General features: G+C 40.2%; 1 protein-coding gene across 5 annotated transcripts in view; it reads left to right on the plus strand.

Annotated features, from left to right (window-relative positions):
• Window positions 1-13867, plus strand: part of HPS5 (HPS5 biogenesis of lysosomal organelles complex 2 subunit 2) — a 54223-nt gene that overhangs the window by 10060 nt on the left and 30296 nt on the right. For all 5 annotated transcript variants that reach the window (XM_053561565.1, XM_053561562.1, XM_053561561.1 and 2 more), the window contains 3 exons: window positions 291-424; window positions 3665-3877; window positions 4465-4536. In XM_053561565.1, coding sequence (XP_053417540.1) covers window positions 309-424; window positions 3665-3877; window positions 4465-4536 — 401 coding nt within the window. In that variant the 5' untranslated portion in view covers window positions 291-308. The remainder of the gene's footprint in view (window positions 1-290; window positions 425-3664; window positions 3878-4464; window positions 4537-13867) is intronic.

Genomic DNA, 13867 nt, shown 5'->3' on the forward strand with positions numbered 1-13867 from the left:
TGCCAAACAGCAATGACAACTACAACCAAAAAATAGCCGGGTGTTGCGGTGGGTGCCTGTGGTCCCAGTTACTTGGGAAGCTGAGGCAAGAGAATCATGTAAGCCCAAGAGTTTGAGGTTGCTGTGAGCTGTGAGCCATGGCACTCTACTCAGAGCAACAGCTTGAGACTCTGTCTCAAAAAAAAAAAAAATTTGGTTATCCAAGTTATTTTTGTTTCAAAGGTAAAGAGGAGAAGATTATATGTTATAATGAAGTAAATTTTATTTCTTCCTTTTCATATCCCTTTTAGACAGCTACTGCTTTTGTGATGTTTCCTGTTCAGACAATAACAACAGTTGACTCCTGTGTTGTCCAGTTAGATTATTTGGATGGAAGACTACTTATATCTTCACTTACTCGATCCTTCTTATGTGACACTGAGAGGTATGTTGACCAACCATGAGTCATCAGAAATATAGAATTTTAGAACTGGAAGAGACTTAGAAGTTATCTAGCCCCAAACCCTCAGTCAATAATACAGATAATAGTAAGGAACCACTTGTATATAAGCTGATGTTAGAGAGTAGTGAGGAGGTAGAAGAGACTGAGACAGTCCAGCGGGTGACTAAGACAAGTAGTCAGTGAACCCCCAATGTGAGGCTTGATGTAAGTGCTGTGAGAGAAGGCCAAGCGACCATATTTCTCAAGACCATTTCTTCTTTTAAAAATTTGTTGTAGAGAATTTTGAGCATACACAAAAGAGAGAGAGTTGTATAATGAACACCCATTTCACAGGGTGAACTAGAGTTGGATGACAGTAAGATCGCATCTACTGCAAAAAAACTAACATGTTTAGAGACAAGTACTTTCCTTTAGCTAGAATTTAGTTGTCAGGGACATGGATAGTACAATAACTTAAAAATATATTTAAGTTAAAGTTTTCTTTGTTTCAACCTGTATTCCCTCCTAACAAATAGCATTTTTAACCTCTGTGCCACCCCGAAATTCATCACAAACAGCATTTTTTCTTTTTCTTTTTTTTTGGCTGGGGCTGGGTTTGAACCCGCCACCTTAGGCATATAGGGCTGGCACCCTACTCCTTTGAGCCACAGGCACCGTCCACAAACAGCATTTAAACAAAAAAATGGGACTCCTAGTGACTAACCACAGTGATAGATATGAATTTGCTTTATATAGGTAGTTTTAAGGATTAATTAAGATAACGAAAATATCTAACCTTGTATCTGTCACATATTGTTTGTTTGAAAATGTGGAAAGTAGCCAGGTGTGGTGGCTCATGTCTATAATTCTCGCACTCTGGGAGGCTGAGAAGAGTGAATCCCTTGAGCTCAGGAGTTAACAGACCAGCCTGAGCAAGAGAGAGACCCCGTCTTTATTAAAAATAGAAAAACTAGCCAGGATTTGTGGCTGGCACCTGTAGGCCCACCTACATGGGAGACTGAAACAAGAGCATCGCTTGAGTCCAAGAATCTGAGGTTGCTGTGAACTGTGGCACCATGGCACTCTCCTAGGGTGACAGAGAAAGACTGTCTCTGAGAAAGAAAAAAAACGTAGAAAGTAAGATTAATGGCAATACAAATGAAAATGAATTGACTGCATTTTTTCACTCAGTAAACATATACTGTACTTTGGATCCTTAACATTATATTAGGCATCATAGAGGATATACAATAAATAAGAGGCTTGGCGGCCTTAGCACAGTGGTCACGGCGCCAGCCATATACACCGAGGGTGATGGGTTCGAACCTGGCCCGGGCCTGCTAATCAACAATGACAACTGCAACAAAAAAATAGCTGGGTGGGTTCGGCATCTGTGGCTCAAGTGGCTAAGGCACCAGCCACATACACTTGAGCTGGTGGGTTCGAATCCAGCCTGGGCCTGCCAAACAACAATGACGGCTGCAACCAAAAAATAGCCAGGTGTTGTGGCAGGCGCCTATAATCCCAGCTACTTGGGAGGTGGAGGCAGGAGAATCCCTTGAGCCCAAGAGTTGGAGGTTGCTGTGAGCTGTGATGGCACAGTACTCTACCCAGGGTGACCCCTTGAGGCTCTGTCTCAAAGAAAAAAAAACAATAGCGGAGTGTTGTGGCAGGTGCCTATAGTCCCAGGTACTTAGGAGGCTGAGGCAAGAGAATTGCTAAGAGAATTTTTAGCAATTTAGCAATTGCTAAGAGAATTTAAGCCCAAGAGTTTGAGGTTATTGTGAGCTGTGACGCCATGGCACTCTACCAAGGGTGACATAGTGAGACTCTGTCTCAAAATAAATAAATAAATAAAAATAAAATAAATAAGAAATACCTTATTTCCTAAATAAGGAATATAATAAGACTATAACTTCTTATATTGCTCTGTGTGCATTTCAAAGCACTTTTACATCCATATTCTTACAATAAAGCAGATGCTATATTTTATACATGAAGCAAAATAAGTACAGAAATATTTATTGACTTATTAGAGGTCATCTAGTAAATTCATGTTAGAGAGCATATTAGATTATTCTCCATTAAAGAGATTGAGTTTGTGGGGACCTAAAAACTCAACTATTAAGTGTTTCCTGTGGATCAGTAGCTATGCTACATACTGGGAATTAACTAAAGAGAAGTAAGATAGGACTTTTGTCCTGAAAAGCCGTAATCTACTCTTGAAATAGATATAATTACCATCTATAATGTGATAAATGGTATGGAAATACAGACAAGGGAGCTTGTGGTTCAGCATTTGAGAGTCAAGGAGGTTTCTCAGAGGAAGAATGATGGAGTGGAGTCATGAAGAATAAATAACAGCAGTTTTTAGGAAGAGACAGCTTCTTCATCATTCTCACTTTCCGTTTTCCTAGGCAGTGTACTAAGATTTTTTTTTTTAAGATTTTTTATATATCTAACTTACATAATCCTAAGGGAGCAGAGCTTCAGAAGAACCTGGCATTCTGAGGAAAGAGTGAGGAGTTTGTTGGAAGTTTGTGGTGAGGAAGCAGTTTGGAGATAGGGTTTAAGAGGTTGATTAGTAGCTTCCATGGAGTGTCCAAAGAGCGTCTTACAAAGTTACTTGGGATGTAATCAGTAGGAGCCAAGGTGTGAGAGATGGTTTGGTAGTACTCACTTATTAAATTTGAAAAGGGGCTCCGTGCCTGTAGCACAGTGGTTATGGTGCTAGCCATATACACCGAAGGTGGCGGGTTCAAACCCGGGCCAGCTAAACAACAATGACAACTGCAACAAAAAATAGCCAGGTGTTGTGGCAGGCACCTGTAGTCCCAGCTACTTGGGAGGCTGAGGCAAGAGAATCACTTCAGCCCAAGAGTTTGAGGTTGCTACGGGCTGTGACACCACAGTACTCTACCAAGGGCAACATAGTGAGATTCTGTCTCAAAAAAACAAAAAAATTCTTTTTGTAAAGGGCCATCACATTAATTCTGAGCCATTTATTCTGTGGCTCATAAGCTGAGTACTAAGGTGAAATGGTTCACTTCCTGTCACAGAAACAGCAAATGGAAAATCAGAGCCAGAACCCCATTTTGACTTTACCATTCTGTTCTTGTCAGTATATTGCTAATATGAATAAAGAAGACATTTTGGGCAGGATTATTGCAGCCATGCTGATTTGTAGTGCCATTGTTTTTAAACTTTTTGTAAGTAAACATGCTTTCTCTTTCTGGGTTCTAGAGAAAAGTTTTGGAAAATTGGAAACAAGGAAAGAGATGGAGAATATGGAGCTTGTTTCTTTCCGGAAAGATGTTCTGGGGGTCAGCAACCTCTGATATACTGTGCTCGTCCTGGCTCCAGGATGTGGGAAGTGAACTTTGATGGGGAAGTCATAAGCACACATCAGTTCAAGAAACTCCTGTCGTTGCCACCTCTCCCTGTGATTACTCTAAGGTAATGATTTGTGTGGGCATATTGGTTGAGAGACCTATATGGAAGGATTGGGTTAAAAAATCTCTCATATGCTATTTGTGTTAAAGATTTTATTATGTGTTTTTGTTTGTTTGTTTGTTTCCTTTTTGAGACAGAACCTCAAGCTGTTGCCCTGGGTAGAGTGCTGTGGCATCACAGCTCACACAGCACCTCCAACTCTTGGCTTAAGTGATTCTCTTGCCTCAGCCTCCCAAGTAGCTGGGACTATAGGCCCCCACCACAACACCCAGCTATTTCTTGATTGTAGTTGCCATTGTTGTTTGGCAGGCCCGGGCTACAGGTGCTGAGCCTTTATTATGTGTTTTTTTTTTTTATTAAACCATAGCTGTGTACATTGATATGATCTTTATTATGTGTTTTAAGAGTCGAATTTTTATTAAAAGATTCAGAGAAACCAAAAAGATTTCAATCAATTAGCTTTCCTATTATTAGAGTTGAATTAGGGCAGGTGCAATTAGGTTCTAGAGTTTGTTTTGTAGACAAGAATTTCCCTACATTGATACTTTTGTATTGTGATTAAGTCTTTAACAGATTTGCTTACTTTCTAGATCAGAACCTCAGTATGATCATACAGCTGGATCCTCCCAGTCTTTGTCTTTCCCCAAACTCTTGCATCTTAGGTAAGTTTCCCTTTGAACTTAAAAAAAAAACAAAAAAAAACATTTTCTTTTTGTGGCTTGTTCAGATACAGTTAGCTTTTTAAGGTTGTTTTGCACTAAATTATTTTTGGAAAATTGGGAAGTATCTATGTTACATGAAATGTTCTGTATATAAAGAGGAATGGAAAGATCTCAGGAATACTTCCCGTTAGAGAGTTTATAATTGCTAGGGAAATTCTGACAATTAGAAGAGCTGCAAGTACTTGCTTTCTCATAACTTTCTCTACCTAAGAGGGTGCTATAATGAAAGCAAGGCCCAGCCTGAAATCTGCCACACAGATTTATGTTTATTAGGAAGTAGGTATAAAAGACTTATTCTTGTAAGCTTGGTGAAATTTCAGCTCTCAACTGTTTAGGTACACATACCTTGCATGAAAGATCTGCTCAAGTTAGATTCAGCTGTATTTTAATGTCAGAGTTCCACCCGTCTTCTAGTTGGATTGGGTGTGGAATCTACTATTAAGTGCAGCACCTAATGGAGTGTCGTTCTGAAGGCTATCAGCTGGTGGGCCTGCTGGTTCTTATACCTTGTTCTGCAAGCATGGGAGTATCGATGTGTGATTTCCACTCAATGTGTCTTAAACTCTTTTTATTTTATCAATGAAGAATTATTTCTAATATCATTTTGGCTAATTAATAAGGTCTCTAATGTAGATTCAGAAAATGTTATTTAGAGGTTATTATGGGGTGCAGTGGAACATGGACCCCTGATTGGGTTTTTTAAGGGCTGTCTACTTTTGGAATGTATTTTTAAACTAGTGGTTGAAATGTTAACCAATTGCCCCTAATGATACGGATAAAAACTAATTTTGTCTATGCCACACTACCTACACTGAGGGATTTAAAAGTGAAGTATAAACTTTATAACACTTTAAGAAATCCGTAAGTCATCCTGAAAGTTACTGGAGAAAGACAGCTATTTACTTACCCATAATTAGATAAAGCATATTAAAAACTTCTCCAGCTCGGCGCCTGTATCTCAGCAATTAGGGTGCCAGCCACATGCACCAGGACTGGCAGGTTTGAACCCAGCCTGGGCCTGCCAAACAACGACAACTACAACAACAAAAAAAAATAGCTGGGTGTTGTGGTGGATGCCTGTAGTCCCAGCTACTTGGGAGGCTGAGGCAAGAGGATTGCTTAAGTCCAAGAGTTTGAGGTTGCTGTGAGCTGTGATACCATGGCACTCTACCAAGGGTGACATGGTGAGACTCTATCTCAAAAAATATATATAAAAAAATGAAATAAAATAAAAACTCTTCCTCCTTTACCACTCTTCTGTTATGGCACTTACTGCAGTTTATAATTATGTACAGTCTTTATACCTGTCTTACTCCTAATACTATGAGGGCTTTGTGTCTGTTCACAGTGTTGTATTCTCAATGCTTGGGCTAGTGCCTGGCACATGAGAGAATTTTTTTTTTTTTTTTTTGTGGAGGCAGGATTTTACTCTGTTGCTGGAGTACAGGGGTATGATCGTAATTCACTGTAAGCTCAAATTCCTGGGCTGAAGTGGTTCTCCCACTTCAGCCTCCTGACTGGTTGGACTACAGGCACATGCCACCACACCAGTTAATTCTTTTAACTTTTATTTTTGTAGAGACAGGTCTTGCTGTGTTGCCCAGTCTGGTCTCAAACTCTTGACCTCAAGTGATCCTTCTGCCTTGGCCCCCCAAAGTTCTGGAATTATAGGAGTTAGCCACCACACCTGGCACATAATAGGCACTTCAATATTCGTTGACCATGGTGTGATGTGTCAGGCATGGGGGAGTCCCTCACCTAAGAGTATGTTTTCTGATAGCTAGGCCACAGTATGCTTGGTTCTCCATAACCAATGGTTATTCTTTTGAGTGTATCTATTTAAATCTTCTGTCACAGTCCCTGCCATGGTAAACAAAGCTTTTCGTGATCTGGCTCTGCCTACTCCTCACCTTAAGCAATAATTAATGCCACTTTGAAATCTTTGCTGACTCCTACAGCAGGCTTAGATTAGACATTTGTTCCCATGTACTGCTTTCAAAACTTAATCATTCCTCCATCATCACCACTCTCTTATATGTATTATGAATATTGGCTGGTAGCGGTAGCTCACATCTGTAATTCCAGCTCTTTGGGAGGAGAGGTGGAAGGATTGCTTGAGGCCAGGAGTTAAAAAACAGCCTGGGAATGCAAATCAAAACCACCCCAAGGTATCACCTAACCCTAGTGAGAATAGCCCACATCATAAAGTCCCAAAGGTGCAGAATCTGGTGTGCATGTGAAGAGAAGGGAATATTTTTACATTGTTGATGGGATCGCAAACTAATATAGCCTCCTTGGTTTTTTTTTTTGAGACAGTCTCACTCTGTTGCTCTGGGTTGAGTGCCAGTGGCATCATAGCTCACAGCAACCTCAAACTTGTGGGCTCAAGTGATCCTTTGTCTCAGCCTCCTGGGTAACTGGGAATATAAATGCCCACCACAGACCCTGGCTAGTTTTTTTATTTTTATTTATTTATTTCTGAGACAGAGTCTCAAGCTGTCACCCTGGGTGGAGTGTTGCGGTGTCACAGCTCACAGCAACCTCCAACTCTTAGGCTTAAGCAATTCTGTTGCCTCAGCCTCCCAGGTAGCTGGGACTACAGGTGCTAGCCACAATGCCCGGCTATTTTTTGGCCATAGCTGTCACTGTTGTTTGGTGGGCCCAGGCTGGATTCGAACCCGCCAGCTCTGGTATATGTGGCTGGCGCCCTAGCCGCTTGAGCTACAGGCACCAAACCAGGTTTTTAATTTTCAGTAGACACAGGGTCTTGCCCTTGCTCAAGCTGGTGTTGAACTTATGAGCTCAAGCAGTCCTCCTGCCTCAGCCTTCTAGACTGCTAGGATTAAAGGCATGAGCCACCATGCCACCGCTAATACAGCTTTTTTGGAAAGAAGTATGGAGAATCATCAAAGAACTCACAATAGACCTTCCATTTGATCCTGTAATCCCATTAGAAAGTATTTACACACAAGAAAAAATATCGGCGGTGCCTGTGGCTCAAGGAGTAGGGCGCCAGTCCCATATGCCAGAGGTGGCAGGTTCAAACCTAGCCCCGGCCAAAAACCAAAAATAAACAAAAAACCCCCCAAAAAACCCCACTCCACCCCCCAAAAAAAACCAAAAAAAACCCAAGAAAAAATATCAATTTATCATAAGGACATTTGCACTAGATTGTTTATCGCAGCTCAGTTTACAACTGCCAAGATCAGGAAACAACCCAAGTGCCCATCAATCCCTGATTGGATTAATAAATTATGGTATGTGTATACCATGGAATACTGTTCAGTCATAAAAAAGATAAAGACTTTACATCTTTTATATTAACCTGGATAGAGTTAAAACACATACTTCTTAGTAAAGTATCACAAGAATGGAAAAGCAGGTATGCAGTATATTCAATACTAATGTGATGCCAGTAGACAAACTAATACATGCCCACAAGCGAAAAACTCAATTTAATTCAAGTTGAGGGGAGGGAGGAGAAGGGAAGGGGTGGGTGTGCTTCTGCTGAATGGGCACAATGTAAAGGTATATGGCACACCTCCTGGGTGCAGAACACAACTAAAATAGGGACCTTACTCAAATGCAAACATTGCAACCTAATCAACTGTACCCTCACATTAATCTGAAATTTAAAAAAATTAATTTATTCTAACAAGAACCCAGCCTGGGCAACATAGTGAGACCCAATCTGTACAAAAAATAAAAAGATTGGTGCCACAACCGCAATTGGCTCCTGCCCAGACCTTTGTAAGAGCTGCGCCGCCCGGACTTTTATAAGAGCTGCTCCACAACTGCGATCGGCTCCCACCTAGACCTCCATAGAGCTGTGCCATGACCGCAATCAGCTCCCACCCGGACCTCCATAAGAGCTGCGCTGCCTGGACCTCTGTAAGAACTGCGCCGCAACGGCGATCGGTGCCTGCCTGGACCTCGGTAAGAGCTGTGCCATGAACCCCGACACACGACATGCGCCCGCTGGGCCTCCGCATACCCTGACCAGGAATTGGGGGAGCTATGCAACCCTGCATTCTCACTCCTGTACCCTCCCTACCTCCACACCGGCCTGCTTGTCTGGCCAGGGACTCTGGTAGCCACGTGCCCTCTGGAGCCCTCTCTGCCTCTGCACAGAGCCCTTCTGGCCAGAGACGCTGGAGCCTTGGGCTCTCTGTGCCAAAGTCACTGGGTGCTAGGCATTCCCAGAACCATGTGCATAACCCCCCACCCTGTTGCTAGATCCTGGTGTGTCATACTCCAGAGCTGCTTCTACAAGCAGAACTCCCTGGCTGGGGCAGCCCCAGAGGAACTACACAGGGTCACTCCCTACAAAGATCCAGCAACAATACAGTGATCCCGCTGGGGTCTAATCTTGCAGAGACACCTCCCCAACTCTTAGGACGGCCAGAGGCAATGGTGAAAAACAATCATGAGGCAAAATCAACAGAAAAACTCCGGCAATATGAATAATCAGAGTAGATCGACTCCCCCGAGGATCAATGGGGCAGACAGCACAAGATCCCATGCACAAACAAATAGCTGAGATGTAAGAAATCGAATTCAGAATCTGGATAGCAAATAAGATCGAATTAGAATTCCCAGCAAGTAACCCAAAAGATATCTCAAGAATTCAACAAATTCAAAGACCAAATGACCAAAGATTCTGACACATTGAGACAAACAGTTGTAGCCCTCAAACATCTGAGAAACACAGTAGAATCCCTCAGTAACAGAATGGAGCAAGCAGAAGAAAGGATTTCTGACATTGAAGACAAAGCTTTTGAAAGCTCCCAACTCTCAAAGAGAAAGAGAAATGGAGGGCAAAAACAGATCACTCTCTCAGAGAGCTCTGGGATAATTCAAAGAAAACCAATATTCGTCTTATAGGGATCCCTGAAAGCGATGAAGTGGCTTCACAAGGCGCAGAGTCTCTTCTCCATGGGATTATGAAGGAGAAATTTCCAGACATGCCAAGAGATTCTGAAATTCCGATAGCAGACAGTTTCAGAACTCCAGCACGACTCAACCAAAATAAGACATCCCCCAGACACATCATAATCAATTTCACTAAAGTTAATATGAAGGAGAAAATTCTGAAAGCTGCCAGACGAAAGAAAACCATCACCTACAAGGGGAAGAATATTAGAATAACTGCAGATCTCTCTGCTGAAACCTTTTAAGCTAGAAGAGGATGGTCATCGACTTTTAATCTCCTAAAACAAAATAACTTTCAACCCAGGATCCTGTACCCAGCTAAACTGAGTTTCATTTTTGATAGAGAAATTAAATACTTCAATGACATTCACATGGTGAAGAAATTTGCCATAACTAAACCAGCTCTCCAGGATATTCTCAGACCTATCCTTCATAAAGACCAGCGTAAACCTCCACCACAAAAGTAAACCCACCCAGAAAATTTTGATCAAATTCCAACATCCATGGTGACAAAAGGGTTAAAAATGTCCACCGGACTCTCGAAAGGCCTTTCAATATTCTCAATTAATGTGAATGGTTTGAATTGTCCTCTAAAGAGGCACAGGTTGACTGACTAGATACAAAAACACAAGCCAGATATCTACTGCATGCAAGAATCTCATCTTAACATTAAAAGACAAATATAGACTCAGGGTGAAGGGATGGTCATCTATACTTCAGGCAAATGGAAAGCAGAAAAAAGCAGGTGTTGCAATCCTATTCGCAGATGCAATAGGCTTTAAAGCAAACAAAATTAGGAAGGATAAGGATGGATGCTTCATATTTGTCAAAGGTAATACTCAATATGATGAGATTTCAATTATTAATATTTATGCACCCAACCAACGCACCTAAATTTATAAGAGAAAGTCTAACAGACATGAGCAACTTGATTTCCTCCAGTTCCATAGTAGTTGGAGATTTTAACACCCCTTTAGCAGTGCTGGATAGATTCTCCAAAAAGAAGCTAAGCAAAGAAATTTTAGATTTAAACTGAACCATTCAACATCTGGACTTAACAGACATCTACAGAACATTTCATCCCAACAAAACTGAATACATATTCTCATCAGCCCACGGAACATACTCCAAAATCGACCACATCCTAGGCCACAAATCTAACCTCAGCAAATTTAAAAATATGGACATTATTCCTTGCATCTTCTCAGACCATCATGGAATAAAAGTTGAACTCAATAACAACAGGAACCTGCATACCTATACAAAAATATGGAAGCTAAACAACCTTATGCTGAAGGATAGATGGGTTATAGACGAGGTTAAGGAAATCACCAAATTTTTGAAACAAAACAACAATGAAGACAAGAATTACCAGAACCTCTGAGGTTCTGCAAAGGCATTCCAAAGAGGGAAGTTTATAGCACTGCAAGGCTTCTCAAGAAAATGGAAAGAGAGGAAGTTAATAAATTAATGGGACATCTCAAGCAACTGGAAAAGGAAGAACATTCCAACCCCAAACCCAGCAGAAGAAAAGAAATAACCAAAATCAGAGCAGAATTAAATGAAATTGAAAACAAAAGAATTATACAACAGATCGATAAATTCAAAAGTTGGTTTTTTGAAAAGATCAATGAAATAGATAAACCTTTGGCCAAGCTAACCAGGAAAAAAAGAATAAAATCCCTAATTATATCAATCAGAAATGGTAACAATGAAATAACAACAGACCCCTCAGAAATACAAAAAATCCTTAATGAATACTACAAGAAACTCTACTCTCAGAAATAGGAAAATCTGAAAGAAATCGACCAATACCTGGAAGTATGCCACCTACCAAGACTTAGCCAGAACAAAGTGGAAATGTTGAACAGGCCTATATCAAGTTCTGAAATAGCATCAACTATACAAAATCTCCCTAAAAAGAAAAGCCCAGGACCAGATGGTTTTACGTCAGAATTCTACCAAACCTTTAAAGAAGAACTAGTAACTATATTACTAAACCTCTTCCAAAATATAGAAAAAGAAGGAATATTACCTAACACATTCTATGAAGCAAACATCACCTTGATCCCCAAACCAGGGAAAGACCCGACAAGAAAAGAAAATTATAGACCAATATCACTAATGAATATTGATGCTAAAGTACTCAATAAGATCCTAACAAACAGAATCCAACAACACATCAAAAAAATTATACACCATGACCAAGTGGGATTTATCCCAGGCTCTCAAGGCTGGTTCAATATACGTAAATCTATGAATGTAATTCAGCACAGAAACAAACTAAAAAATAAAGATCATATGATTCTCTCAATTGACGCAGAAAAAGCTTTTGATAATATCCAGCATCCCTTCATGATCAGAACACTTACAAAACTTGATATAGAAGGGACATTTCTTAAACTAATAGAGGTCATCTACAGCAAATCCACAGCCAATATTATACTGAATGGAGTTAAATTGAAATCATTTCCACTTAGGTCAGGAACCAGGCAAGGCTGCCCATTGTCTCCATTGCTCTTTAACATTGTAATGGAAGTTCTAGCCATTGCAATTAGGGAAGAAAAGGTGATCAAGGGTATCCACATAGGATCAGAAGAGATCAAACTTTCATTCTTTGCAGATGATATGATCGTGTATCTGGAAAACACTAGGGATTCTACTACAAAACTTTTAGAAGTGATCAAGGAATACAGCAATGTCTCAGGCTACAAAATCAACACCCATTAATCTGTAGCCTTTATATATACCAACAATAACCAAGCCAAACAAACAGTCAAGGACTCTATTCCTTTCACAGTAGTGCCAAAGAAGATGAACTGTTTGGGAGTATACCTAACAAAGGATGTGAAAGATCTCTACAAAGAGAACTATGAAACTCTAAGAAAAGAAATAGCCGAAGATGTTAACAGATGGAAAAACATACCATGCTCATGGCTGGGAAGAATCAACATTGTTAAAATGTCCATACTGCCCAAAGCAATATATAATTTTAATGCAATTCCTATTAAAACTCCATTGTCATACTTTAAAGATCTTGAAAAAATAATACTTTGCTTTATATGGAATCAGAAAAAACCTCGAATAGCCAAAACATCACTGAGCAATAAAAACAAAGCAGGAGGAATCACGCTACCAGACCTGAGACTGTACTATAAATCGATAGTGATCAAAACAGCATAGTATTGGCACAAAAACAGATAAGTAGATGTATGGAACAGAATAGAGAACCAAGAGATGAATCCAGCTACTTACCATTATTTGATCTTTGACAAGCCAATTAAAAACATTCAGTGGGTAAAAGATTCCCTATTTAACAAATGGTGCTGGGTGAACTGGCTGGCAATCTGTAAAAGACTGAAACTGGACCCACACTGTTTACCATTAACTAAGATAGACTGGATAAAAGATTTAAACTTAAGACATGAAATTATAAAAATACTTGAAGAAAATGCAGGGAAAACTCTTGAAGGAATCGGCCTGTGTGAATATTTTATGAGGAGGACTCCCCAGGCAATTGAATCAAGATCAAAAATACATTACTGGGACCTGATCAAACTATAAAGCTTCTGCACATCCAAGAACATAGTAAAGCAAGCAGACAGCCCTCAGAATGGGAGAAAATATTTTCAAGTTACACCTCCGATAAAGGTCTAATAACTAGAATCCACAGAGAACTCAAACGTAGTCACAAGAAAAGAACAAGTGATCCCATCTCAGGGTGGGCAAGGGACTTGAAGAGAAACTTTCTAAAGAAGACAGAGACACAATCTACAAACACATGAAAAAAAGCTCATCATCTTTGATCATGAGAGAAATGCAAATCAAAACTATGAGATATCACCTAACCCCAGTAAGAGTGGGGATATCACCAAAATCCCCAAACCAGAGATGTTGGCATGGATGTGGAGGAAAGGGCACACTTCTACACTGGTGGTGGGAATGCACACTAATACGAACGTATTAGAGAGAATAGGAGAATACTTAGGGACCTAAATATAGACCTGCCATTTGATCCTATAATTCCTTTACTAGGTTTATACCCAGAAGACCAGAAATCACAATATAATAAAGACATGTGTACCAGAATATTTATTGCAGCCTAATTCACAATTGCTAAGTCACGGAAGAAGCCCAAGTGCCCATTGACCCACGAATGGACTAGGAAATTGTGGTACATGTATACCATGGAATATTATGCAGCCTTAAAGAAAGATGGAGACTTTACTTCTTTCATGTTTACATGGATGGAGCTGGAACATATTCTTCTTAGCAAAGTATCTCAGGAAAGGAAGAAAAAGTATCCAATGTACTCAGCCCTACTATGAAGCTAATTTAT

Source organism: Nycticebus coucang, chromosome 14, assembly GCF_027406575.1.
Source record: "Nycticebus coucang isolate mNycCou1 chromosome 14, mNycCou1.pri, whole genome shotgun sequence".
Classification (NCBI taxonomy): domain Eukaryota; kingdom Metazoa; phylum Chordata; class Mammalia; order Primates; family Lorisidae; genus Nycticebus; species Nycticebus coucang.